Raw genomic sequence first — 27,895 nt, 5'->3', positions numbered from 1 at the left:
GGAAAGAGAAATAAAGAACATCCAAATAGGAAAGGAGGGCATCAAATTATCCCTGTTTGTCTGGGCACAGGGACACATGCCTCTAAACCCAGAGGCTTGGGAGGCTGAGGCAGAAGGGTTGCACATTCAAAGCCAGCCTCAGCAACAGTGAGGTGCTAAGTAACTCTGTGAGACCCTGTCTCTAAATAAAATTAAAAAAAAATTATCCCTGTTTGCAGATGACATGATTTTATATATAGAAAACCCTAAAAAAGCATTAGCACTGATAAATGAATTCAGTAAGTTTGCAAGATTAAAAGAAAACAAACAAAAAAATCAGTAACTTTTCTATGTACCAATAACAAAATTGCTGAGAGAGAAATCAAGAAAATAATCTCATTCTCAATTGCTGCAAAACCAAAATGAGACAAAACACTTAGGAATAAATTTAACTAAGGAAGAATGATTCCTCAATTAAAATTAAAAACAATACAAAACAAAATAGTGATTAAAGAAATTGAAGAGGACACCCCCCCACACACACACACAATGGAAAGACATTCCATGTTCATGGATTAGAAGAAATAATATTGTTAGAATGTCCGGACTACCCAACAATGTACAGATTCAATGCAATTCCTATTAAAATATCAATGACATTCTTTATAGAAATAGAAAAAAACACTCCTAAAATTTGTATAGGAGCATAAAAGATCCTGAATAGCTAAAGCAATCATGATCTAAAAGAACAAAGCTGGAGGTGTTGAAGACACAGGAAAAATGCTTCAGGACATTGGCCTGGGCAAAGATATTTTGCACATGACCCCCTCCCCCACAAACAGTGTGAAAATTCCTGAAAAAAAGTAGAAATAGAGCTACACATATCCAGCAATCCCATTCCTGGATTTTTATTCAAAAGCACAGGCAACAAAAGCAAAACAAATAAAATTACATCAAACTAAAAAGCTTCTATATGGCAAAGGAAACAATCCAACAGGATGAAGAGACAACCTTCAGAGTCGAAGGAAATTATTGCAAACTTTTCATCTTCCAACGGATGAATTTCTAGAAAATATAAAGATGTCCAACAACTTAACACTAAAAAAAAAGAAAGAAAAGAAAGAATCTAATTTTAAAAGGGCAGATGAACCAAATGGAAGACAACACTTGAAAGAGTATATACAAATTTTGGTGAACAAGTGTATGAAAAAATATTCAATATCACTAATCAGAGAAAGGCAAATCAAAACCATAATAAGATATTTCACCTCAGCTAGACTGGCTGTTATCAAAAAGACAAAAAAATATCTAATGCTGGTGAGGATCTTTGCACAGGCCAATGTCCTGAAGCATATCTCATGTTTTCTCATAGTTTCAGTTCTTACACATAAATCTTTGATCCATTCTGAATTGATTGTGGGAAATGGTGAGAGAGGGGTCTAGTTTCTTTTTTCACATATAGATTTCCAGTTTACCCAATGCCATTTATTGAAGTCTTGCTTTTCTCCAACATATGTTCTCGCTGGAGGTCATATCATACATTATAGGAATGTAGATTTGGAAAGTAATTATGGAAAACAGGATGGAGATTCCTCAAAAAAGTAGAAATGGAGCCACACATGACCCAGAATTGCACTACTGGGTATTTATCCAAAGGAAAATAAATTGATATGTCAAGGAAACGTCTGTGCTCATGTTCATTGCAACATCATCCACAATAGGCAAGATAGAGAATCAACTGATACGTCCCCTGATGGATGAATGGATAAAGAAAATGTGGTCTATATGTGCACAACAAAATACTCTTCAATTATTGAAAGAATGAAATTCTGCTATTTGTAGCAACATGGATGGAAATGGAGGACATTATGTTACGTGAAATAAATCAGGTACAGAAAGACAAATACACATGTTCTCACTTAAATGTGGAAGTTAAAAAGCTGATCTCAAAGATGTACACAACAGAATAGTTGGCACTTAGTGATTATCAGAGTAGGGCTTGGGGGAGGAGAAATTGACCTAGGATGGTTAATGAGTATGGGGGTGTGGGTGAATAAGAGGAAGAACTTCTAATGTTTGATAGCATGGCACCATAACTCTGGGTGCAACAATCAGTTGAACATTTCAAAATAGCTGGTTGAGTGGATTTTGCATGTTCCCAACACAGACATGTTGCACATCTGACGTGATAGATACGCTAATCAAGTCAGGATTTTATCATCACCGTGTGGACAAGTATCTAAATGTCACACTGTGCCATAAATATGTGTAAGCACTATGATGTGATCAAAAATTAAAATATGCGGAAAAATTTAGAAAACTCACCAAATTTTATACCTTCAATGGGCGAATGGTACGGTATGTGAATTATACTCCAATAAAGCTATTAAAAGAATAGAAACAGAGTGGGGTTACACACTGATTGATGACTTACATTTTAGTCACCAAATCCATGTTCTTCAAACGGATCTGTCTTATGCCCAGATTCTAGACTCTTCCCCTAATTGAACCGCCCATCAACTGATTACCCCCACCAGACCCCCTGACTGTCACTTGAAGGCCCCTCTCCAGAAATAATTTTATTTCAGTTAAGAACACAGAACAGCGTTCACCTTCAGCAGTCGGGTCAGTCTTGCTATTCAAATTGTCATCTTTTGCAACCCTGCCTGGTCCTGCAGCCCTCAGCTGTGTCCATGGCTGCTCCCTGTCCCATGCTTCTCATCACCCTCTTGCAGGAGCTCATCAGCTGCGGCCTCTGTTTGGGTGGTTTCCAGATCCACGTCTTTCTGGAACTCTCTAAGTATTTTCTCAAGTGTTTCAATGCCAAGGTTCAAGACCAAATGTGTCCTCTCCCTGATTCTGTCTCCTTCTCCCCACTCCCTCCTTTCCACTGCAGGCCTGGGTCCTCCCAGCTGCTCAGCAGGCTGGAACCCCAGCTGCAGGGAGTGCTGTGCTCCTCTAGCCACACCCTAATTCAGGGCCCTTCTCCCCAGCTGCAGGGGGTGGGGGTTGGCGGCTGTGGCTTATTTGAGCCATCTTTGGAGCTGTACTTAATGGAAGAGAGACACCTGGTCCAGTATCTTGTCTCCTGGAGGCCACCTGCATCCAGGGACAGTCCATGTGAGAGAGAAGCTCTGCTGTCCCTGCCCTGATGGAGCCGACTCTGCAAGGTGTCTTTACCCTCCCGCATGGGATCCGTTGCCTCTCAGTTCAATGCCCTGGCAGTGCCCTTGTTTTCTCCTGGGTATTGACCCTGGCAACTGTCCCCAGTAAACTTCTGCACCTGAGTTTCTTTCCCAGAATCTGTTTCTCATGGGAGAAGCCAAAAGTCCAACACCTTTGACTTCCCCAATCTCCTCTCTTCTCAGGGACAGTCCAAAGCCTGCCAATGGTCCTGATTCTGTGACTCTCCTCATCAGGTCCCGTGCTGTGGCTGAGCTTAGGCCAATTAAGAGAAAAGGAAAAGGAAACAAAAAACTGAACGAATTTTCAAAAGGCCTGACCACAAAGGCCTCCGAGGACTGACACTTTCAGGAATAGATTGAGCATTAGGTCCAGCTTGGTCCAGCACTCAAATGATGTACACAGGCTTGATTTCTCCCTCTTCTTCCTTCTTTCTTCTTTCTACTGTGTTAGCTCCTAGTTTTCTACCCTAGATGTACAAGATGATGGCAAATTGCACCTCTGCTAAGTTTCAGACAAAGGCTTACGGGTTCTGATTGGCTCCTGCTCCACCCTTGAACCAATCACTGTGGTTGGAAGAATTCGATGCTCTTATTGGACAATCCAAGGAACATGAGCCACCCTGGAGTCAGCCCTGGGATGAAGGTAGCTCTACCCCAAACAAATATCCTGAGGATGCGGAAAGGGATGGTTTTTCTAGAAGAAAATTAGGTTTGGGGACCTGAACAGTGATGCATGTTGGGAAACATGTTGATGGAAAGAAGAGTTCGCCTCTGGCTCCATTTTGCAACTCCTGAAGAGCTTCCTGTGACCCTCCTGTGTTCCGGTTCTTCCTGCACCTTTTATCCCTCCTTCAGAGCTCGGGAACACAGGACAACAGGGGTCTATGTGTTCAACAGTCCCCCGAGGCTTCGCTGTTCTGCAGACAGATAAAGGGCACTGACTTTCACCTGGCATTCGAGGTGCCCATGCATCCCACATCCCACATGACCCTCTCAGAGGGCTGTTACAGCACGGGTTCCTGGCCTGCAAACCAGGAGATCCCAGCTCTATGGGATGGGCTGGGGCCTGCAAGTTTGCATTTCTGGCAATTTCTCAGTTGACCCTAAAGCTGCCAGCCCCAGATCCCACTCTGAGACCAACAGCCCCTGGGTGGCATCTGTTCCCGCAAAACAGCCCCTCACGGCTCACCCTGGGACTTAACTCAGGCTCCTCCTTCAACTCCCAGTGTCCTTCCTACAATCGCATCTTCTGGGATCCCGCCCTTCAAGACCAAATCCAAATGCCATCTCCTTCCTTTGTCTGATGTATTCATTCCTTTGAGTCCTGTTTTGCTTCACTTTCCCCCCTTTTTGAAATGATACATTGTATTCTATAATAGTTAATTGAACCTTTACCTTAATATACCTAATCCATTATTTAAGATCTCTATAAAATGATTTTATTATTTTTTGCTTCAAAATGAAGCAAAATATGTTCATAACAGAACTATTTGCTTTGAAAAATAGAATAAAATAAAAGCAAACATGCAAAGACATCTTTGGGATCGCTGAGGGGGACCTGAGTATGAATTAGATACCGTGTGATAGGAAGGAATTGATGTTTTGTTGGATGGACTATTAACAGGGTGCCTAGGTGTTTAAGAAACCCCTCTCAGAGGTACGGACGGTAGCCCCCTTACCTACAGTCTCATTTTCTGCTACTGCTGTTACTCCTGGTGAACCATGAGCAGAAAATAGTACATGGAAAAGTCCAGAAATCAACATCACACAAGTTTTAAATCACTTTTTTTGGTAGTCTATTTATACACTTGTCCCATTTTATTACGTTCAGTACTGTTCATGTTTTCGGGGGCTCTCGGAACGTGTCCACCTATGACATGGGAGGCCCCACAGCACCAGAGTGTGGGCAGGTGACGTGACATGACACCTGGGATGGACATTAAAATATTCCAGAAAACAACCAGAAATTAAAGGAGGACCAACGAAATGAAATTAGGAAAACGTGAATGGTCACAACTTGGAAGAGGACTTGAGTGGTCATTATTCTACTCTAGGTTTGTGCGCTTAAAGTTTTTTCATAATGAAGAGGAAAAAAAACTAACACAAATGCACACATTCTTATTTTTTATCATTTATATATAACATAGGTACAGACAGAGAGAGGTTGGCTTTACAGTTCTTCCTGCTGGGGACATTGTAGCTCTTTTCATCTGACATGGGACTAGCACGCTGCCTGGATCTCAAGGGGCACTCAGCTGCATGGGCAGCTGCTGCATGAGTGACCACAGAAGCCATCAATAGTCATGGAGGCTTTCCTGTTACTGGGTGGATGTGAGGTGCCCCCCCACCCGCCCTGCTCTCAGAGCGCCTGTGTTGATGCAGAAATATGCAGAGGTGATATGACTGGATTGTGAGAGCTGAGACCCACTCAGTGCATCCTAGTTTGAATGGACTGACTGGTGCTAACTAAAGGCAGGTGGGGTGAGGCTGGAGGAGGTGGGTCACTGGGGGAGCACTGGAGGGGTGCATCTCCCCTGCAGCCCTTTCCCCTCTCTCTCTGCTTCCTGGCTTTCATGAATGGATCTGTGCCCATCTGTTAATGTTTTCAGGGGCTCTTGGAACGTATCCGCTCTGGTCTTGCCGCCATGATGTTATGCCTCACTTTGGGCCCAGAGTAAAGGAATCGGCCCACCACGGACCAAACTCAAACTCTTCCTCCCCTAAGTTGTTCTGTCAGGTATTTTGGTCTCAGTGATAAAAAGTTGACTAACACACTTCCCATCAGTAGCACTTTCAGAATAGGGTGGTAAAAAGAAAAAAAATCCCTCCCTTTGAAGATTGACATCCTTCTAGTAGAGTAAGAAAGACCATAAACGGTGAAGGTGGCCAAATGCAGAGGATATTAGGTAATACCAGATGCTCTGGAGAGAACTAAATAGAAAAGGAAGATAGGCTGTGTGGGTCAAGGTAGCAGTTGGATTTGCAATTTTAAACTGGGAGTCAGCAGGGTCCTCTGAGAAGTTGACGTTTAACACAGGACGGAGATGCCTCCACAGTGCCTGAAGGAGAGCACCCCTGGGCCTGGAGGCAGGGCTGGCAAACTTTCTGTAGAGTAACCTTGGGGAAATGCTGGGGGCTTTGTAGGCCATATGGCTTCTGTCACAGCTTCTCGGCTCTGCCATGGTAGCACAACAGCAGCCCCAGAGGACACCCAGATGAGCAGGTGTTTCTGCACTCATGCAACCTGTTGACAAATACAAGGGCCGGTCTGTCTGGATTTAGCCTGTGGACTGCAACTAGTTGACCCTCTAAATACATTGGTCACTCTATGAATTTAGAAAATAAGAAGCACAGGATGGTGAATAAAAGCACAGATAAAATCAGAAGCAAAACACAGAAAATGAAGGTGCTGCTTTTTCATCCTCTTCTCCCCACTGAAATTTCCGACCACCACCATCTTCCCAAAATTCCCCAAATTCCCCGGCGTGTGCTGGGGAATTATTGTCAAGGCCTCACCTCTGCCAAGGCCTCCTTCGAACTCCGGTTCGGCCTTTCTCTAGGAGACTTCTGACTTTACCTTCCCGATCCCTTCTTGCCCACCTGATTTTTCCTCTTCTTCACAGCCCTGCCTCTGCCACTCTTGGTCTTTGCTGTCTCCTCCTGCCTGTTCCTGCTGGCTCCTGCTCGTCCTGAGTCTCTGCAGGTGTGTGGTTTATCAGGTTCCCTCAGGGAGATGACCTATGGCCAGCACATGCTGAGCAAGAAATGACCATAGTACTGTTACTACTGCTGCCCAGAATGGGGCTTGACCATCGCATTTTATTATGCATGGGTTTCTGCTGGCATCATGCTGGGGGTGACTTGATGGAGGAAGAGAGAGACTCAGCCTTGGGAGAAAGGGAATGAGGGAATGCCTGGTTCTTCAGGTTGAAAATATTTGGGCAAAAAAATTGCATGTGTCAGGTGCAGTGGTGCACACCTATCATCCCAGCTTGGGAGGCTGAGGCAGGAGGATCGTGAGTTTAAAGCCAGCCTCAGCAACTTAGTGAGGCCCTAAGCACCTCAGTGAGATGCTGTCTCTAAATAAAATACAAAAAAAGGGCTGGGGATGTGGCTGAGTGGTTAAGCAACCCTAGGTTCGATGCACAGAATGTGTCCTAAACAAGTACAGATTTTTTTTCTTGTCATTATTTCCTGAACAATACAATATGACGATTTACATAGCTCTGGTATTGCATTGGGCATTATAAGTAATCTAGGGACAATTGCAGTGGATGGGAGGATGTGCATAGGTTTTGTGCAGGTGCTGTGCCATTTTATAGAAGGGACTTGGGTATCTGAGGGACACAGAGGGAGGATTGTAGGTAGTAGGACATGCAGAAGGGGCCAAAGGTGACAGGTCAAGACTTCTTGGGCATGTGGGTGTGTCAGGCAGCGTGGGATGTGCACTTGTGCTTTCCCAGCCCAAGGAAGGTACTGGCTTTGCTCTCGCAGTGCAAGACGAGTTCCTAAAGCCAGACATCCTTTGTTCCTCGAACTTTGAAAACCCCACCTGAGTTGTGTGTGCCTTATGATCACAGACCGTTAGACACCATTTGCGCGTGAGCGACGAGATCTCAATCGTGAAGTGCAAGCTCTCTTGTGAAATCAAACCTAGTTTTACATATTAATTGCTTCTAATTAAGGAGGAACATGTCAGCCAATTAGCTCTTGGAATTTAGGTGTAATCAGGAGGAGAATCCAGAGGTTTGCTAATTGCTTCCCCTGTGGCTGCCGTTGGCCTTCAGCACCGACATACACGGTACCCACACGAGGGTGCGTGTGACAGGCTGAGAAGCTGTAGTGGCCGTGCAGACAGCAGCCACCCTGCCTTGGAAACTAATGCATAAAACAAATGGTGGGGGTGGGGTGGGGCTGAGGATGATAAGAGAAAATAAGAACATCCACAGCTCCAGGCCCAGGTCCTGGGCTGACTCAGGTGGCTGAGGGTGTTGACGGATGCTGAGCACGTCCTGTCACTTCTCTGGCTCACAATACAGCAGAGATCTCTCACAGCTTTCACTTCCCAAGACTCATGACCAACTTTCATGGGGGGCCTCCCTTGACGTCAAGGCAGGAGCACGGGTCAGGGTTCAAGGAGGAAGTGTGGCTGATGGCTCCTGCAGCTCTGGGTTAAGTGAAGGAGAAGGTCTTTGGCCATCTGGACACCATTCTGCTTTCCCATGGCTGTCCCTCCGCCAGTGGCCTTCTTTGGTGTAGGTGTGAGCCAGTCCCCTGCACGGTACCAGCCTCTCTTCTGACCGGGACCCTGTTGGGATGTCGTTCCTCCTCCACTGCAGAGGGCCTCTGCTTTCTCCATTCCTGCCCCGTAGGGCTCCTCCCCGGCTGCGAGAAGCTCCCACCCGAGTCCACCTACCACTGCTGTTGCCTGAACTCTGTCATTACAAAGATGATGCTTTTGGCAACTTGACTCGGGCTTAATGCTGCAATCCTCATTATTATATGATAACTCGCCAGTCAGAACTCGCTCGTCCTCTCCACCCCCGTCCACATGGGTGTTTTTCCTTTATAAAAATAAAACAGGTTATTATCCACCACCACCCCTTTCCACGAGGATCCAAACGGTTGTATGTGGAGACGGTGCTGCTGATAGAGGTATTCCCTGTGCTTGCTTTCTTAGGGACAACTTATTTGACTTTCTTGTTGGTGACTTACATCACACTCCTGGACCCTTAGTTGCATGTCCTATGGATAGGAGGCATATACATCAAGATAACACTCTCCAGGAAAATGGAAGGGGCCCAGGGCTGTGGTGGCCTCTCCCTGGGGAGGTTGCCACTTGCTGAGGTCTGACTCAGTCTCATGATGAGTACCATCTCCACCTTGGTCCTTGGTCCTTCCGGCCAAAGGACCTTGTTCCCTTTGCCCTGGGAAAGAGCAACCCTACAGAGAAGGCAAGAATCAATCATAATCAAAACTAACCTGCCATGTAGAAAGAAGTCCATGCTGAGGCTGTGCCAAGCATGATTTGGGTCATCTGTACTGTTCACATTTTTTTTTTTTTTTTTGGTACTAGGGATTGAACTCAGGGGCACTTGACCACTGAGCCACATTCCCAGCCCTATTTTGTATTTTATTTAGAGACAGGGTCTCACTGAATTGCTTAGTGCCTTGCTTTTACTGAGGCTGGCTTGGAACTCTCTATCCTCCTATCTCAGCCTCTGAAGTCACTGGGATGACAGGTGTGTGCCCCCGTGCCTGGCTTCTCTGTTTCCTTGAGTTCCACCATATTCTTAACAGGCCTGAGTATTCCTTCAAGGTCCCTGTGACGGCAACTGTTGTAATTTCCTGGCAAGAAACGTACACAGAGAATGGGGCCCCACTCCCCCTCTATCCCGGCAACGGGAACGAATCTGGGTTTGTGGGTGCGGCGTGTTCTCATTGTGTGCGGCCTTCATTAAAAGTAATTAAAACTTGGCAAATATATTTTTCAGGTGATTAAGAGACCCATTTCCACTTCTCCTTTTGGGAGGTCAGTTACTAGTTACCAAAACAAAACACCTGCCTTCACATCATCCAGACTGTGGCCTGGAACGGGGTTGTAGGCAGCTTGCCCAAAGTTGGGACGAATGTCTGTCGTGCCAGAAACACGGGGCCTTGATTTACCTAGGTCCTGACTGAATATGGCAGATCTTAGAACTCAAATCCAATTAAAAACTTTCCCCAGGCCAACATGATTAAAGACTCAGTTCTTACATTACTAAGTTAGCCATATGTCACTTATACAAAATATAAAACTGGGCTGGGGTTGTGGCTCAGTGGTAGAGCGCTTGCCTAGCACGCAGGAGGCATTGGGAGGAATCCTTAGCACCCCATAAAAATAAATAAATAAATAAATAAAGGCATCGGGTCTATATGCAACTAAAAAACCTTCTTAAAAATCTCTTTTTAAAAATTCATATAAAACTGATGGTGACAGGTGATTGATCATCTTGATGACATAAAGCACATCTCAAAGAAACCCATTCAATGAATGCAATTCCAATGAATGCAATCGGTATTTTCCATACTCAAATTCTGGGAGTACATGACCCCGTGATTCTGATGAACCAAGTCAGCATTATGTATGAATTCACCCTTCAAGGGCTCAAGAACAGGTGGACAATTACATCAGGAGGCAGGAAGAGGAATCTATTAATTATTTATCAATTTATTGCTATTTTTCCCCCAGGTAAACGGTCCTTCAAGGACCTTTCGTCAGCCAAACCTGATTCCTCGGGCAGTTTGCTGTGATGACTTCAAATGCTTCCGCAGAGGGGTGCAAGTATAAAATCTACCCTCAGCAACCCTCGTGCTTCTGTTCGAGGGCCCTTGTCACCTTAGAGATGGGGACTCAGGGCCAAGAAATCCAGAGGAGGTGCCCAGAGGGGAACCCATGTGGCATCTCTGGGTGAAGCTGCCCCCATCCTCGCTTAGCCTTGTGCTCCCCACCTGCAGAATCAGCAGGGACATTCATGCGCTTACAGAGGACACAGGCTCCTGCAGTTTCCAGTGTCAGAGCTGGCCAGCTGGATGTCGGGAAGCCCTCTGGCAGGAAGGGCGGAGCAGGGCCTGGCCGGGTGGACCTCCTAGCCCTGCCTGCAAGGTGGGGAGCCCGCAGCCTCTCCTGAGGTCCTTCCTCTCAGCTGCGGCAGAGCTCTAAAAAGGGAATTGCTCTCCCCGGACTCCCAGCCATAAACGCAGAGTTCACAGGTCCCGACTCTTTCCCACAGAGGAACATGTGTTTTTGTGGAGAGACCACACAGAGGAGTCAGGATCTCTGTTGTTTCCAGAATCTGGCCTGCGTTGGCCGTGGAGTCTGAGTCAAATTAGAGACCCGTGGCCTCGCTAGGCTGGAAGGAATTTAGGGATGGCCTCCACTGGAACATCAGAACCACTGGGACTGCTTGTTAAAGCGCAGACTGGGCCTCACTCCCAGAGACTCTGAATTTAGTAGGTCTGGGGTGGCTTGGAGATTTTGGCTTTTCTGCAAGCTTCCAAGGTGTGCTGATTCATGGACCACACTGGAGCAGCCTGGCCTATGCTACCTTGCCTTAAGATGGACTGGCAAGCTGCTTCATCAGGGTCTCAGAGAACATACTTGAGGGTCTGGAGGCCAGGCAGCCAGGTCCTGCCGTCGTGGCGTGAGAGCAGCCATGGCCACGGGGACCTAACTGGACATGGCTATCTGCTGACAATCTGTGCACAAATGACAGGCAACTCTGGGGGCTGTAGGCTGGCCCCTCCCTCCAGCCTCAGTACAGGCCAGAGCAGCTTGGGCCTTGTGTTCTTCCTGGCCATTCCCTGGGTCCAGCTGGGCAGTGGGAGGCACTTCTGGCCCTATCCCCCCACCTTGCCTCTGATGCAAACCTGTCAATAAGCACTCAGAGAAGACACTCGGCACCAGGTCCCCCCAGTCCCACGTTACCAGCTGGACTGCTTTGAAGTATGACACAGAAGGGATAATTCTTCGGAAGGGTCATTTAGGAACTTTGTTGGTGTCAGAGGATAAAAGCAGCACTGTCCCCACGATGTGGAACAAAAAATGAGTATCTGAGGAGGTTAGCAAGACGGAGCCACAATAATCCAGGAGGGTCCCAGACACGGACTGCTTGGTGAAGTGTTTCAGGGAAAGAACATTCTCTAAACAAAGACATAACCAACAAGTTATATTATTTTTTATTCATGTTAGAATTTCTATCAGTGTTTGAACATTAATATTTAGAGAGTTTGTACATTTTCACCTTCTGAGGTGAGAACCACCTAGGTCACAAGGGTAACTAACACGTGTGTCACGATCGCGGGAAAATCCACTCACCCTCACTCTCTTAACACTGTTAAAACATTTTCTTTTGCCTGGCCACAATTTACAATGAAAAGTGTCCCCACTCATGTCTCAGCAAAGTTCCAGACATCTTGGATTCATCACATATAAATTCTTTAAAAATATACTTCTGTCAAAAGACTCGATGACTACTATGTACACTACAAAAATAAATTTTCATATAAATAAATTATATGGCATACTTTTATCTTTGTAATTGAAATGACACAAACTCATTTCCGCCCAAATCGGCAGACAACAAGACCCAGTTTGAATATTAATTTCCTTTAAACTCCTTACACTAAAACCTACCATGAGTCCTTAATGTAAATGTTATATACTCTGAACTATTTAACATTAGTAAGCACTCTATACAAATAAAAATTCTGTTCAAAAGTAAAACATAGCTGTAATAGTGTTTCCAATAGAAATAAAATCCCTGCATTTTTTTTTGTTATAAACTGGCATGACAAACACTGTAGGAAAACATTCTTATGATACAAAATTATAAATATCAGCAAAGATTTTCTTTTAAAAAAAATTAAAACATCCAAATGAACAAACAAGACAGACAAGAAAGAGAGACAGAGAGAGAGAGAGAGAGAGAGAGAGAGAGAGAGAGAGAGAAAGAGAAAGAGAGAGAGAGAGAAATTCGCTTCCTGCCAGCCCTGAGTCCTGCTGTGGCCAGTGTGACCCTGGAGAAAGTCCTATGTTGTACAGAAACCGAGTGCTGCTCGGTTCACCTGCTCCACACAAGCCAGGATCGGGAGAGGAGGGAGCAGCGCACCAGAGCGTAGGGGTGGAGTTTTCTGGCAGAGCCCGTGCCAGGAGGGCAGACTGCGTGGCTGACGATCAGGCACCCGCAAGTGCAGGGGGTGGCTGGGCCCTTGGTGGCTTCCTATTAGTACCTTACAGTTTTTGTGGCAAGTTCCAGGGTCTGAGGTCACTGTGCTGCTGTGCCCCGGGGCTTGTTGCCTTTCTCTGAAGGTTTTCCATGTGGGACGGGGGATAATGGGAGCTGTCACTTGGTTACCCCCACAGTAACTAAGGCTTCAGCCATGCGGGCACTTGGTCCTCTCCTGAGAGACAAGTGACTGTGTTGGTTTGCAGGGAGCCCTTTCCCTGACTCATGCTGGTCTCTGGCTACAGGGGCAAAAGGAAGCCCAGACCTCTGAGTCCGAGAACGGAGTCCACACAGACGCAGACCTTTTCAAGAATAGCGTCCGGGGGGTAACCTGCCTCCGTCCACACCTGCAGGTCCCCTCAGTCCCACGTTACCAGGTGTGTAATCACACCTTCCTGCTCTTCGGTAAATGTCACACCGAAAAGACAGTGACCACAGAGCAGAGGGACACCGTGTTTTGACTGGTTTAGGAAGCCTGCCCCCAACATGGACATGGAGAGAAGGACCCCTGAGAGCCCCCACCCCACAGGACTTCCGGCTCTTGTCACCAGATGGCACGCTCACTGTTTAGTTTTACAGAAGACTAAGGAAGCCCCAGCCAGCTGTTCCATTTTAGAAAGAGGGGGACTGTAAACTTAATCACAGTGTTAATTTACATCATAGGGACTCAAAGTGTCACCTCTGGGTTTACTGTGGGCAGAAGAAACCCAACGGGTTTTCTACCTGTACCAGGGCCGTGGGGGAACTGTGTGTGTGTGTGTGTGTGTGTGTGTACATGTGCGGTGTGTGCTGATCACGAGAGGGCACAGTGCTACATGCTTTTCTAGAGTTCATGGAGGCTGGGCAAGGACCCACCATGAGGCCTGCTTCCTCACTCCTGACCAAGGGAGAGCATTGGGTCTACACCCTGAGGTTCCAGCGTCCATCACCAGGATCAAGGTGAAGGCGCTTACTCCCTCTGAAGCACGAGGTGGGGCATCTGGAGGGCAACGTGATGGTAAGAGAGCCAGGCTTCTCCTGGACCATCCCTGGAGAGTGCGGCGAAGGTCAAGGCCAGCCCTCCACCAACACAGAGCCACAACGACAGCATGACCCCTCCAGCCTGACTGGGCAGAGCCCACTAAGCATTACAGACAGCGTTAGAAACAGACAAACCCCCCCCCACCCAAAATCATAGTACAGTACATTGGGAAATCACACACGTGTTCACACACATGACCAAACAGAGAACCGCATACAACTACCCCTAGAGAAGCCACCAAGATTAACCTGCTTTCTTCATATCTGCTCATTAAACAACAAACATTATCATGCATAGCGTGTTTGAAAGTTAACAGTAACATTCCATACTACCACAGGGTCGTGATATGCAAATTTAAAATATTTTAAAACAGGAACTTTTACAAAATAATCCTATTACATAAGCAATATTTGCATAGAATTATACAGGTAAATTATACAATATTGAAGCAGCAGCAACATATGCTGAACCTTTAAGACTAAATTAAGCTTGGTTGTGGCACGGAGACCAATGTACAGAAAGGGAGGGGCCCCGAAGCCCCCACCGCGGGGCAGGAGCGGGGAAGCCCCAGGCCACATTACTTTACACCATTCCCTCTATATTACACATGTGTACACCTCTTAAATATTTATAGAAATATTGAACAAAATAATACAGTGGGTTACAGTGATGGCGAGCTGCTCTCCGGGTGGGGTGCGTCTCCACGACTCCCAGCAGCTGTCTTCAGGCAGTGCTGGAAGGGGCGGGGGCGGGGTCCAATCTTTGGCCTCTTTGCTTCAGATTTTAATCACCCTTTAAAAGAAAACCAAAAAGGGCCGTCAAGGTGGGTAACAGGTGGCTGCATATAGAGGGTTAGGGGACAGCAAGCGGCTGGGGAAGGGGCCCAGGGGGCCGCAGGCTGGTCCCCATCCTTCCTTCATCCAGTGGCAGAACACAGGGACGTTTGCTCATGGAGCTGCGTATTCACGGCACACAGAGGACGGTCTGCCCAGATGATTAAGGATGGGTGTATCAGGACATTAAACGCACCTCCCACGAGAATTTGGCATTTGTGATGGGACCCCATCTAAGCTCGGGCCACTGAGCATCTGCTAGGGCACTGTAATACCCACTAGCAAAAGGTAGAAGGCGGCTTCAGGGCCCTTGTCGAGCTGTGCTCATCCTTAACAGGTTTGGGGAAGGACCCAGGGTGGAACTGGACTCTCTCCCCGGAGACGACAAACTTGTACACACTGGCCTTGCCTTGGGGTCGACAGGTCCCTGGGGTCCAGCTCGGGATATGCCAATGGCCAGGGGCCCCCGGAAGAGACAGCATGAGATTCCAGGTGCTTCTCTGCACCCCAGGCCCATGGCCAGTGTGCAAGGCCCAGCCACCTGTGTTGGCAGCACGCACCTCAGTTGGAGCTGCCTCCCCAGGGCCTCTCCTCACATTCCACGTCCTGCAGCTCAATGACTTCCACCTTTGAGTCCCTCCTTTCGCACCGGACGTGAAAAGGCACGTGGGGGTCCTCGAACAGCCCAGGGTCAGTCTCGGGGTAGCCCTCGTAGCCTGGGCAGAGACCCCCTCGGGGGTTCCGCCCAGGCCCGGGCCCAGGTACGGGCGGGGGATGCACGGCAACAGTCACGGAAGCAGAAGCCGTCACAGTAGTGATGGGCTGGCAGTAGCCGGGCACGGAGCTGCCCAAGGCAGTGGACGCTGGGTTCCGAGGGTTGTGAGAACGGGCCCCCCGGGGGCCGGAGCGGTCCTTATTGCTAGGGCCAGAATGCCCTTCAGTAGGAATTTCAAAAGCGTCTCTGCGCGGTCTGTAGGGGGGTGGCCGCAAGCCTTCTCTGGCAGGGTCCCTGCGGGTCTGCTGGCTTTGCTGTCCGGGGGGCAGGGAGCCCGAGTCCAGGTGAGGCTGCTGTCGAGGGTTCGAGGGTGGGTGATGCCTTGATTCAGGATGGATCACCTGCAGAGGGTGAGGACAGGTCAACACAGGCGGCAGGTGCCAACCCCAGGTTGGGCACTGCTCCCTCCAGACCCCCAACCGTCAGCCCCAGGGAGCCAATGGGGACCTTCTGCCTATGAGGGAAGCTCTCCACACCCCTCCGGGATGTGGCAGGGGACGCACTCTGAAATCCTGTTTCCAGGCTTGCCCTGACACAGCTGGCTGGACACAAGTGCAGGCTGCTTATAAATGCAGGGCTCCGGCAGGAGGCCGTCCCAGCTGCTTCCTCCAGCCCACCCACCACCCTGCCCTGCTCAGTCCAGCCAGGCCCTGGGCTCCTCTCTTCTAAAAACTGCAAAGTATCATCCAGCCCTGCCGGCCACAACACGGGCCGTGGGCAGGACTGTCCACTCCGCACTGCTGGGTGTGGTAGCCATCAGAGACACGTGGTTATTTAAGTTTAAACGAACAGAAATGCAAAGTGCATTTCCTCAGTTACACGAGCCACATTTCAAGTGTCCCTCAGTCACATGTGGCCAGCGGCTACGATGCTGGAGAGCAGGGAGAGAGCACGTCCACCATCGCAGAAAGTTCTTGGGCAGGGCGGCTCTGTCCGCTTGTTAGGAGTCTGGTTTCTGGGTCTCTATACAAAGCACGGAGCAACACAGTGGCCACATCAATCAAAAGGACCGTGACCAAATTCAAAGTCCTTCAGCTTGTACCTATTTTTAGGCTCCTGCTGAACAAAACCAGATTCACACTGCAGCTCAGCAGGCATCATCAGGGGGGGGGGGGGGGGGGGGCAAGGGCAGGACAATCGAGGTTATTGGGTTGGCCCCTCTCTCTTTCATGGAAGGGCTGCTCTGGCCTGGGACTGGAATACCCATTTCCTGGCAGGATGGCAGGGGGCCTTGGTGGAGCAACACGAGTCTTGGAACCTTCCTGGGCTTCTGGAAGCTGAGCTCTGGGCCTAGGGCGGGGGCAAGGCCATCCTTGGGAGCACAGGGTGGGCCGAGGAACGCAGGAGCTTGGGGCCTCGGAGACAGGGTTCCCGCGGCAACTTACGGTGGAACGGGCGAAGACTGGGTTACTGGGTTTTCTGTGGCTTCCACGATCACTCGGTGGGGACGACCCCCGGTGCCCTGCTGGGCCTCGTACTGCCGCAGCTCCTCACTGAGGCCGGACACCGTGGTCTGAGAGCTGTACTCCGAGTCGGAGGAATCAGACCCGTTGTTCGTGTGGCTGGGAGACACTGCAAACCGGACAACACTCGGGGGTGGCTCAGGGGAGGGGGTGGGCAGCCGGTCCAGGCCGTGGGCAGGAGACACCTGTTTATGGGGATTCCACATGAAACGTGTGACTGTCTGTCTAATGCTGTGTGGTCTCAGAGCTCAAAGCATCGTGCGGGTGTCTGTCCCCTGCCCCGTGACCCACCCACCTCTCTGCCACCTGGAGGACATTCAGGTCCCACAACTGCAGCAAGGGAACAACTGCCCTCTGGTTTTTGACACTGGAAAGGTGACATGTGCACCCTTTACCGCCATTATGCCCCAACATCCACCTTGTGGATGGTCTTCATTTATACAGGGTCCTAAGCTGCCAGTGACTGATCAGCTGGCTTAAAACAAGGCCAGTCCTACACCCCCCCCCCAGGCTATCACAATGGAAGAGGGGAAAGGCCATTGCTATTAGATGTTTACTGAAAAGGTAAACAATCTGCAAATGCAGTTGTATCTAAATATCTAAATTAACAGTGGAAGACCCGTGCTCAGGTGACCTGTGGGTTGGACACTGCGCTTGGCATAATTACTGACCTCAGGATATGGTCCAAAGAAAGACAAAAGAACTGGAAGCAAAATCAGTCCATTGAGAATACCCAGGATGGTCAGGATCGCCAGGACTGCAAAGAAATACCTGGAAGACAGAGAGAAACAGCAACCTTCAGCGTGACAGAGGTAAGTCAGGCTACCCCTCCTGTCCCCAAATACCGCAGCATGCCAACACCCCAAATTAACAAACCCACCCCACTGAAATGCGGCTACAAAAACCAGAGTTCAAATGCAACAGGAGATCTGTTTTTCGTTTCTTTTCTTTTCTTTCTTTTTACCTTATGACTTTGAGGACTACATTCCACAACCCAAAGTGTTAGTTCGTGAAGGGAAGGAAAAAAAATTAGTTTGTTAATTTGCTGAAATCTCAGGCATGTAATGTTATTTATGAATGTGTTACACAAACACAAAAATATGGCGTGTGAGCTGAATGGCTGAGCAAACTGAAAGCACAAACAATGCCGAGGGGCCCTGTGCCCGAAAACCCAGCAGAAGCAAACAAATGAAGCGAAGGGTGTAGAATTTAAACAATTTGGCCCGGGAGGAGAGGCAGCCGCTGCTGCAGGCGGCTAATCCACTGTGAAATGCTTCTGCCTCTTACGGCAGAATCTCTAATTAAGTCTCCAGTGGATCAGGTGAGGCTTTGCCTGGGCTTTCATTAATCAGAACTTTCTGCCTAGGATTCTGCGAGTTCCAGTTTTTACCAAACGGCTCCCAATGGCACCCTCTTTAGAACACAGGAACCAGCTCTCCGCAAAGAAAACGCTGCCCATTCCGTGGGAGCGGGCATTGTGCTGGGTGAGGGCGCTCCACAATGGTGGGCCTGCGCTGCCGGCCAACCTTTTGTTGGACAATTTAGCATCTCTGAATACTCTTGTTTTGCATCAGCCAATGCAAACATAAAGGCCACAGCACCATGGCTGAAGAGGAGCACGCACAAGCAGTTCTGCTTTCCCACCATTGAGGGATAAGGTCTAGGGTCCTCTGCCGCACCCAGGTGGACCTGCCAGCAGGAAAGGTTCCGAGGACGGACGGACGCTGGGCACAGCCCGAGGGCGCACACTCAGCAAAGATGCATTTCTGGAACTAATGATTTCTAGGGCTTTGATGGAAGTGGGCTGGGGGTGGGGGAGAGTGGGTCAGGATGTTCTGGGCAGAGGGAGGGCAAGGTATGGAGCTGTTAATGGTCCGCTGGATCATAAAACGGGACAGGACCCCCCAACTCTGCCATGCCGATGCGTGTTTCAAAACTAGATGAAAGGGGAGAGGATCCCTATAAAAATACAAATACCTCACAGCTATTGTAAACACCAGAAACTTCTGAGCTGCATTAGTAAGAGGCCAAGCCGCCCATGCCTCGCTCTAATGTAAACTGCGGGACGTTAGGCGGAGGTAGATATCAGTGGCGGGCATTAAGACATTTACATCCCAACCATTTAGCTGTAGCATAAACGGACCAATTAGATTCCTGACGGCTTCATGTATACAATGTCTGCTCACTTATTCGACCTCAGAGAGGGCTCTATCAGGCTAATCCATCCTGTGATGGGAAATGGGAAGCCCTCTTAAGTGTTTGAAACAGGAATCGAATCGGGAGGTCTCTGGACAGGAACAAGCAGCCCCTGAGATTCCACCCTTTAGGTCCCTCCCAACCCCACTCCTGGGGTTTCAGGCTTGGTTCCTTCTTGGGGCTCACTTAGCACCCTGGCTGACTGTGATGCTCACAGCAACCCACTGCACCCTGCACATCTCCCTGCTCCTCCTGGTCTTGAACCACCTGGGAATTGTTCTCTCTCCTCGAAGGCCCTAAGCCACACAGAAGGCTGTGGGTGGGGCCCGTGGTGCGCTCGCTTAGGCAAAATGGCACTTGGGGGTTTTCATTGCCTTTGTGCTCAATGAGAAAGTAATTACGCAAAAGAAACTATTTGGCACGGGGCTTTTAGACCTTAAAGAGACAATGCTAATGTCTGAGTAAATGTATACTGAAGAAATGAAAGTCAAAGTCAAATTAACTGCTTAAAACAAAATAGGCCCAAACCTTTATCTAAGTTAGGCAACTATCTAGTTGGTATTGGCAAACACACATTTGCTAATTGGCTTGCCGAGGCTGTGTTGAGAAGGCCGGCGTGCATGGGCCTTGCCTGGGAGCTGGCTGGGAATGCAGATTCCACCCTTCCCTGCCCCCAAAGATCTCGTTGGCATTTCAAGAACCTCAGATGACTTAGAAGTGTACTTATGGTTCCAGAAAAGTGCTGGTCTACACGGAAACAGCTCTTGCCCCTCTGCTCACTCCAGTGTGAAACCAGAGTGAGCAAACAGTGGCTCATTCCAGGTGGGCTTTAGCTAAAACTCCTTGTTACACACACACACACACACACACACACACACACACACACACACACACGGAGGCCCGATCTGCCTCCCTCTGCAGACTGAGGCACCCTGAGCCAGTCAGTTCTCATATTGGGTTCTGCTTGTCCTTGTTCTGCACCTCTGTTCTCCTGGCTTTGCTACCTGACACTGTAGTTGTGTTAGATCGAAGAGGAGCCACCTCACCAAGCTGCAATGGCGCTCTCGCTATCTCGAGAACAGAGCTTCTTTCCCTGCAGATCTCTAGTTCCTCTCAGAGGGAAAACTCACTCTACTTTCATGTCACATTCATACTTCAGTCAACCAGAAAGAAAAAGCCTGCCTCCAGACCCCCAAGAGAAGCACTCAAACCAGGCTTGGATGTCCACAGGGTGACACCCAAGTCACATGCTCACTGCTTCCTAAAGCTCAGTGGGGACTTGTATATGAGATCTGGGCACATTGTCTTCACCTCTTAAAAGAACAAAGTCTGGATGACCATTTCTAGGTATCTGTAAGTTTTCCTTTCAACAGTTTTGAAGGAGATGAAGTAAATTAAATGTGGTCAATCAATGGGAACCTCAGTCACCTGTGCGAACAGCCTCAACCTGGAGCTGCCCCTGCTGCTAGGCCCCGCCCCTCCCACGGGCTCTAGAGGAGAGCTTGTCTTTACACCCTTCACCATCAAGGTGGCTGGGCCCCGGGGCAGATGCTGCAGCCCCCAGGAGCAGGAAGGCAGGGCAACGAACAGCACAGAGCTAAGCCTGGTGGTTTTCAAGGTGAGGCTCCCCTCGCACTCTCCCTTACCTGACGATGAAATCAAACTCAGACCCTGCAAGCATCAGGACTCCGAGCAGGGTGGACACGGCACCATCCAGAACGGACGCGAACATGTGCTCCAGGGCAAGCACGGCCCTGCGGTTCTTATCACCAATCGCTGTCAGAAAGGCCTGTGGGACGAGAAGGGTTCAGAGGGTCAGGTCCCCAGACCACAGGTGGCAGATGCTTTGCTTTGTCTGAAATGCTGTGAGCTGCCTTTGGCCATCCCCGACACTCCCTCCTCCGAGTTTACTGTTTAGCTCCAGGAATGTTTAACCAGGGTGGCTCAAGCCTAGCCTTGATGGAGGCTCACACGACAATGTCCTGGTTCCGGGGGGATTGGGGCACATTCGCGTCGATGTAAATCTTGAACCAAACCAAACCAAAACTACACCAAAATGTGGGGGAACATTTTCTTTCACTGCCCCTCGTCTGTAAGTGTTTGTCCCCCTGAAGAAGCTCACTGCTCACACGGAGGCCTCCAGTTTGAAAGCACCAATGTTCTGGAGGATGTTTTAGATGGTCAAGATCTTGTTTCCCCAAGGGTTCAGCTCAGTGTCACAGGCAACTGGGTGCTGAATACATGTCCTCTAGTGATCATGCCAAGAGAAGAATTGTCACTGTTTCAAACTGAGCACCACAAAGGCATGACAAAGAGGGACCAGACCTCCAGTTGGCCCAAGCCTGCCCCTGTGTACAGGGACACGCCCCTGCCGCCTACGTGCGCCTTGAGCTTCTCCGAGTCAGGACTGCTTGACCTGTACCAAGTGGGACTGGGTAGAGGAGGTGTGATGTTAATCAGGTGGTTGGGGAACGCGACCCAGGACCCTCTGAATGTGACTTAGGGATTATTCTTCCCTGCCTGCTCCCATAGCGGGACTCCAGCAGGGAGCCCTGTGCCTGGGACAAGTTTTCTCTCTGCTCAATGGTTTGGGCTGCTCTGGGATGTTCCAAAAGAGAGCTCAGAGAGGGCCGGGAACCCTGTGGGGCATCCCCGTCACTCAAATGCCCTGTGCAAGGACAAGGAGAGTCATTTTTCTTAACAGATGAAGAAACACAAGTATATACACTCATTTTATGAGTCGTATTTTCCCTAAAATGGGTTCTACTCTTTCCAGAGTTGGGAAAGACAGTGCGGTCAACACAGCTGCCTTCTGCTCTTGGGAGGAAAGGGGGTTGGCGTCCTTTTGCTCTGTGCCATATCTGGACCATGACACCATTGCCATGTGTCTCCCGTGGCTTACAGTGAAATGCAGCAAAGTGACAGGAACCGCCTACTTCTTTCAGGACTCTCGGAGAAGAAGCATCTTTGTTAAGTCTATTCTGTCATGTTATAAACCTTGTAAGAGCAGTAACTGTCTAAACAGTTTCACGTATAAGAACACCGTGTCCTGCCTGTAGACAGTGCTCTTGGAAAGGCTTTTGAGGAGGAGCAAAACAGTTTGAAGCCTGCAGTTTGCATTTCCAGGATAAAAATCAGTTCTGATTTTTCTAGCACTCCTGTTTGCAATGCTAGCTCAAAGGCCGGGTCTTTCATTCCCAGCAGAATAAACGAATTACATGTCGATCTGTAACTCGTGTGCAAATGTTTCTCCTTTTTGAAAGAAAAGGGATTAGAATTACGTGTTTTTTAAATTCTGGGCTGGCAGACTATCATTTAAAAAAAAGAGAAAAGCTGGGCACTGTGGCACAGGCCTGTAACCCCAGTGGCTCTGGAGGCTGAGGCAGGAGGATGGCAAGTTCAAAGCCAGCCGCAGCAAAAAGCGAGGTGCTAAGCAACTCAGTGAGACCCTGTCTCTAAAGAAAACACAAAATAGGGCTGGGGATGTGGCTCAGTGGCCGAGTGCCCCTGAGTTCAATCCCTGGTACCCTCCCCCCCCAAAAAAAAACTCTCTTTCCTCCAAGCTCCAAGAAAAAATGGTAATTTTATGTAGGCTCCAAATTCAGAGAATATCATTTTTATATTAGGAACTTTTAATCAATAATTTCAACCAAACATTCCTTTTAAATACCAAAGTTAATAATCTCTGGGCTGCATAATAAAGGCCTGGAAAGACCAGAGATAGCACAGGTGGGAGACTTTGTGTGGACACGCACAGGCTGTGGGCCACGGTGCCACGGGACGCCTGCCACAGAACTGCAAAAGCAAAGCAAGAAGTGACGTGGTCCAAGTCCAGCACTAGGCTTCCTGGCTGGGGCATTCCAAGCCCACATCCTCACTCAGTAAACGCCCACCAACAGCACCAGGGGCCCAGGCTCTCATCACTTCTGCATGCTGCTACGAGCCTTCTGAACGGTTCTCTGACCTGTCTACACCATGGGCTTGTCTCTTGAACCAAACCAAAGACCCCTCTAAAATTTGATTTCCTCCAACAAAACATTCACAAGCATCGGATGCATAGGGGTGGGATTTCCTGTTGACACCAAGGCTGGTTCTCTTACTTTCTGCCATCATGGATTTGAAGGCTGGGGGTCAGGAAGCGGGGTGCACACGGGTGGAAGAGCCAGCGCCTGAGTGTGTGGCACTGAGGCCTCTGCTCACAGGTCGAGGGTGGCTCCCTGGGTGCCAGCTCATCTCGCCCTCCATCAGGCAGTCCCCACCAAGTGGCTGGTGTGGTCTTGTTTCATCTCCACTTTATGACTGTTTTAAAATTGGGTGCCGGCATGCCCACGCACACACTCGCACACACACTCTGTCCTGGGAACAAAACTGGCAGCTCCCAGACCCAAGGTGATACTATGACAGTCGACCACATCAAAAGAGCAGACTCCGTGGGGCTGGTTCTGACGCCAGCTCAGGGCTCAGGTCCTCTGTGGTTGCCCTTGTCCTCAGACTCCCCCAGAGGGAAAGGGCTCCAACGTTTCAGCCCTGAGCCTGTCATGTGATGCAGTGGGGAAACATAAAGGACCCCACTTGGCCAGTAAAGGGGCTGGAGGAAACGATCCCTCTCATCAAATTGTTGCTTAAACTTTCTCCCTTACCAAAGCCACGTGAACGGTGAACTCCACCCCGATGCCGACGGAGGCAATCAGGATGACCATGGGCACAGCGCTCAGCCCATCATGCCGAAGAGCTCCACCATCATCAAAGCCAGGACCATCACCTTGGAGAAGGCACACAGTGAGCGATTAGTGTGGGGCACAGCACACACAGGTGTCCAACAGGGAGGGCGCTTCCCTGCAAGAGCAGGAAGATGCCTGTGGCCCACGTGCCATCAAAGGACTGACTTGCTGTGACCTTGGACAAGGTCCTCCCTTCCTATCACTCTGCTCTGCTGGGAAGGGAGACCTTGGTACAGTCCCTTTGTAAGAAGGAGCATAATCGGCCCCATTCAGTATGGTCATGCAAGTTGCTTTTCCAATATAGCTGTTGTACTGTGGTGTAAGGCAAAAAACTATCAAAACGACTCCACTAGAGCCATCTGTGAAGAACTAGAGCTGCACATTTTACATATATTGGCTCTCTGTTTCTGGTCTTCCTCATCTGTGGATTTGAACGATCGATCATGGATTGAAAATACTCTGGAGGGAAAACCCTGCACCTGTACTGAGAAGGCACGGAGGTTTCTCCTGGTCCTTATGCCCTAAGTAAGACACTGGAATAACTACAGTCAGGATTTACCTTGTATTAGGTACTAGATGTCATGTAAACGTGATTGACCTAAGGCTTACAGAAAGTGCATAAAGGTTCTGTGTAAACAATATGCCATTTTATAAGACATATAGGTATCAATGGATTTGGGTGTCTGGGGGCGGGGTTCTGGAATCATCCCCAGGTAATGACTGTAGTTTACAACAAGGTCTTTTCTTCTGCTTTGATTTGTTTTTTAGTACCAGGGATAGAATCCAGGGGCACTTAAAAACTGAGCCACATCCCAGACCCCCCCACCACCTTTTAAAAAAAATTTATTTAGAGACAGGGTCTTGCCAAGTTGTTTAGGGCCTCACTGAGTTGCTGAGGCTGGCTTTGAACTTGGGATGCTCCTGCCTCAGCCTCCCAAGCTGCTGGGATTGCAGGCCACTGCGCCCAGCTTTCTGCTTTGATCTTAAGCATGGAAACCATCCATCATCTTTCCGCCATCCCCCCCCCCCCCCCCCCGTGTGAAAGAGACAAGAAACTTCTACGTGTTGCTAGGTCTGGAATGGCACGGGTGACACTTCTGAGTGACTGAGTTGAAACAGAGTTTGGAGTTGCCTCACCCTCCATCCTAAAGGGAGCTCATGGGATGAGAAGGATAAAAATCCTGGAGGGTCAAAGCAATCTGGCTTGGTTGGAGGACGCCCAGGCGAAGTGAAGATGCCTTGGCCTAGGTCGGGGGAAGCTGGCAGCGGCGGGTGTGGGTCACGTCATGGGGCCGCTGCACTTTGAAGACATGAGGAGCAACTGGGGTGGACCAGCAGACCCTCGAGTCCAAAGGAGCGGCTTCTAGCAGCCTTTTATCTCTCTTGTAAAAATGTGGGGGGGAATGGAAAGAGCCGCGAGGCAGGTGCTGGAGTTTCTTGGGCCAAGGGGAAGAAAATACAAGTAAGACTCTCCCTGTATACAGAGGGCAGAGGGGGGAGGGCAGGCTCTTTCTTCTTGTGGGTGGGGTGGCGGGCAGAGGGGAAGGTTGGGGAAGAATAATGGAAGATGGACAACATCCATGGCCTGAGTACTGTGAAAAACATCTGCAGACTAAACATTTACCTTTTAACGTACCTGCTGGTGCCCAAACTTGTGCAGAAACAAAACCTGGTCTCTGTTTCCATAATTTTGGCATTTTAAAGGTTCTACTACACTCCGTGGAATTTTTAAAGGCTGCCATGATTTTATTGGACTCTACATGAAACTCACTTCAAATCACAAAGTACTTTGGAGAATGGCTGTCCTAAAAACAGGGTAGCAGTGGTGATGATCACTTCCCTGGGAGCTAAAACATACAGAAGTGCTTCAAACGGCATCTTCCCTTGCTCGAACCGTGGCCCTGACCTCTTTATGTCTCCCTTTCATGTCAAACACAGAGGAGGAACTTCTGTGCACCTTTAAGTTGGGGGTCACAAAATGACACTGGTAGAATGAAGAAGAAAGAAAAATTTCTACTTCACAAATGCTCAGAGCTGAAACCAAAAGTGTGCTTAAAAAGTCCCCCATCTCGTATGCCCACGTTTTCAGACTGCAATGCAGGGGACACAAGATTACGGCCATTAGAGGCTGTACCTCCACCATGAACCTCACCACCTAGAGTCGAATAAATATATTCTGGATGATGCAATCGATACCCCCCTCCAAAGGGCCAGACATAAACACAACTTCCCGGCTGCAGAACGAGCTATGAGGAAAGGAATTTGACAGCCACAAAGACCCTAGTAATGAACTCACAATGATCCCAGCTGTCCAGGGGTTCAGCAGGAAGACCGCGCACACGAAGAACGTGCAGGCCAGCACCACGCTGATGGCCAGCAGCAGCCAGTGACGCAGGCTGATGTACTGCTCCCAGAAGAGGAAGGGGTAGCCGTTGGGGTAACTGGCGAGCCCCAGGCTCGTGAAGTTGTTGCAGATGGTTCTCACTTTTTCAATGGCTTCCACAAAGTCCGAGGTGTCTCGCAAGCCATTGAGGTAGAAAGGAAACTGGGCGTATTCGATGGGCTCTGCAGTGGGGACTGGAGAGAGAGGGCACCCGGTGAGGAAGGGCTGTGGTGAAGCGCCTGCCACGCCACTGCATAGATGTGATGCAAGGAGAGAGGAACTTTGCAGAAAACCATGCTCACGGCCCCTCTTTTTAGCAGAAAACCATGCTCACGGCCCCTCTTTTTAACATAAAGGAGAAACAACATTTATCTTGGGCTCTTTATAATGCTCATATTTGGTTTAAAAAAATTTTTTTTTAATTTTTTTCCTTTTTTGCAGTGCTGGGGACTATACCCAAGGCCTCTTGCATGCTACGCAAGTGCTCCATCATGGAGATGCTTTTTAACCAATAATTAACCTTCTTTGTTTTTTTTGGCAGGTAGGACAGGCAAGGAGCCCATGATATGAGCATTCTTCAGCCCCCCATTTTAATCTTCTGGAAGCACTCAATCACTGTTTGTGAGGGGCCCAACACCTCAGGACTTCAATTTTGGGAATGCTTTTTGTCATACCAACACTCTTGAAGTCACCAAGTACAGACTGGTTTCCTCGATCCCTATGAGCACAAAATGATTCCAGGGTCATGCTTTGCTGAGAAAAATGCTCTGCTTTCTTACCCTTTAGCAATCCTACCAACTTACACCTCCCTTGCATCTTTGCTAATGCAATGCTAAGTCTTGGGCGACTGGGGAGAAACCCTCTTGCAACAAGCCTTTGGTTCCTGCCGCTGTGCCCTGCAGACCCTCTGGGGTCATTCAGCTGACTTGCTGAACATGATTTACCCTATTATAATCTCAACTATAAATTTTCATTAAGACAAGCCTTGGCTGCTTGCCACAAGACTCTGGGGTTTAGATACAGGGAAGCACAACCCACTGGCTTCCCGGCCCTGCGAGCAGAGGACTCGTCTTCTTTCTCACATCCTCTCTTGGCCCGATATCCGAAGTGCACACTGCTACTAATATCTCCAACGTAAATGCAAATCGAATCCACCAGAACCACCTTTCAAACTCTGGGCTGAGAGGTGAAAGGAAGAGGACACTGTTGTATACACTTCTCCACTCTTGTTTAAACAGCTTTGACAGAGCACAGGTGCTTGGTGGCTTATAGGAATGACCCAACGTGCCAAAAATCCCTTCAACACCAGAGTTGACAAAGTTAAGATAAACATATAATCCCCGGCGATAAAACTCTGCAATAGTAAAATAACACTCAACCTGGAGGCGTCCCTGACATTCATGGGAACAGCTGGCACTCAAGACCAAAGCCTGAGGAGTGTCTGAGAGTTAAGCTACAAAAGGAGATTAGAGACTCGTTTCCCAGCGTGAGCGAGCGTGGGTTGTATCCCATTACACATCCTCATCCGTCTCCCAGAGTTTTAAACTATAAGAAATATATTGTTCTATTTAC

At 48.8% G+C, this 27,895-nt stretch overlaps 1 protein-coding gene and 1 pseudogene across 2 annotated transcripts; both read right to left on the bottom strand.

The window, feature by feature from the left end:
• Nucleotides 1-14,301: 14,301 nt before the first annotated feature.
• On the bottom strand, nucleotides 14,302-17,424 carry LOC308631631 (protein patched homolog 1-like; the record flags this gene model as incomplete). The annotated part of the gene is made up of 4 exons (XM_081263009.1): nucleotides 14,302-14,744; nucleotides 15,346-15,965; nucleotides 16,946-17,208; nucleotides 17,419-17,424. 3 exons carry the CDS (start codon nucleotides 17,422-17,424, stop codon nucleotides 15,347-15,349), a joined length of 888 nt encoding a protein of 295 aa, XP_081119135.1. The 3' UTR covers nucleotides 14,302-14,744; nucleotide 15,346.
• On the bottom strand, nucleotides 16,981-27,725 carry LOC308631630 (protein patched homolog 1-like; annotated as a pseudogene). Its single transcript, XR_014024322.1, has 5 exons — nucleotides 27,703-27,725; nucleotides 26,237-26,603; nucleotides 23,860-23,981; nucleotides 20,866-21,008; nucleotides 16,981-17,794 (listed from the first exon to the last, which is right to left on the bottom strand). The product of XR_014024322.1 is annotated as a protein patched homolog 1-like (transcript).
• Between the last annotated feature and the right edge of the window lie 170 nt (nucleotides 27,726-27,895).

This window comes from Spermophilus citellus (genome assembly GCF_964194105.1).
Source record: "Spermophilus citellus genome assembly, chromosome: 12".
Lineage (NCBI taxonomy): Eukaryota > Metazoa > Chordata > Mammalia > Rodentia > Sciuridae > Spermophilus > Spermophilus citellus.
The sequence above is the reverse complement of the archived record's forward strand: the minus strand, read 5'-3'. Positions and strand labels throughout refer to the sequence as shown.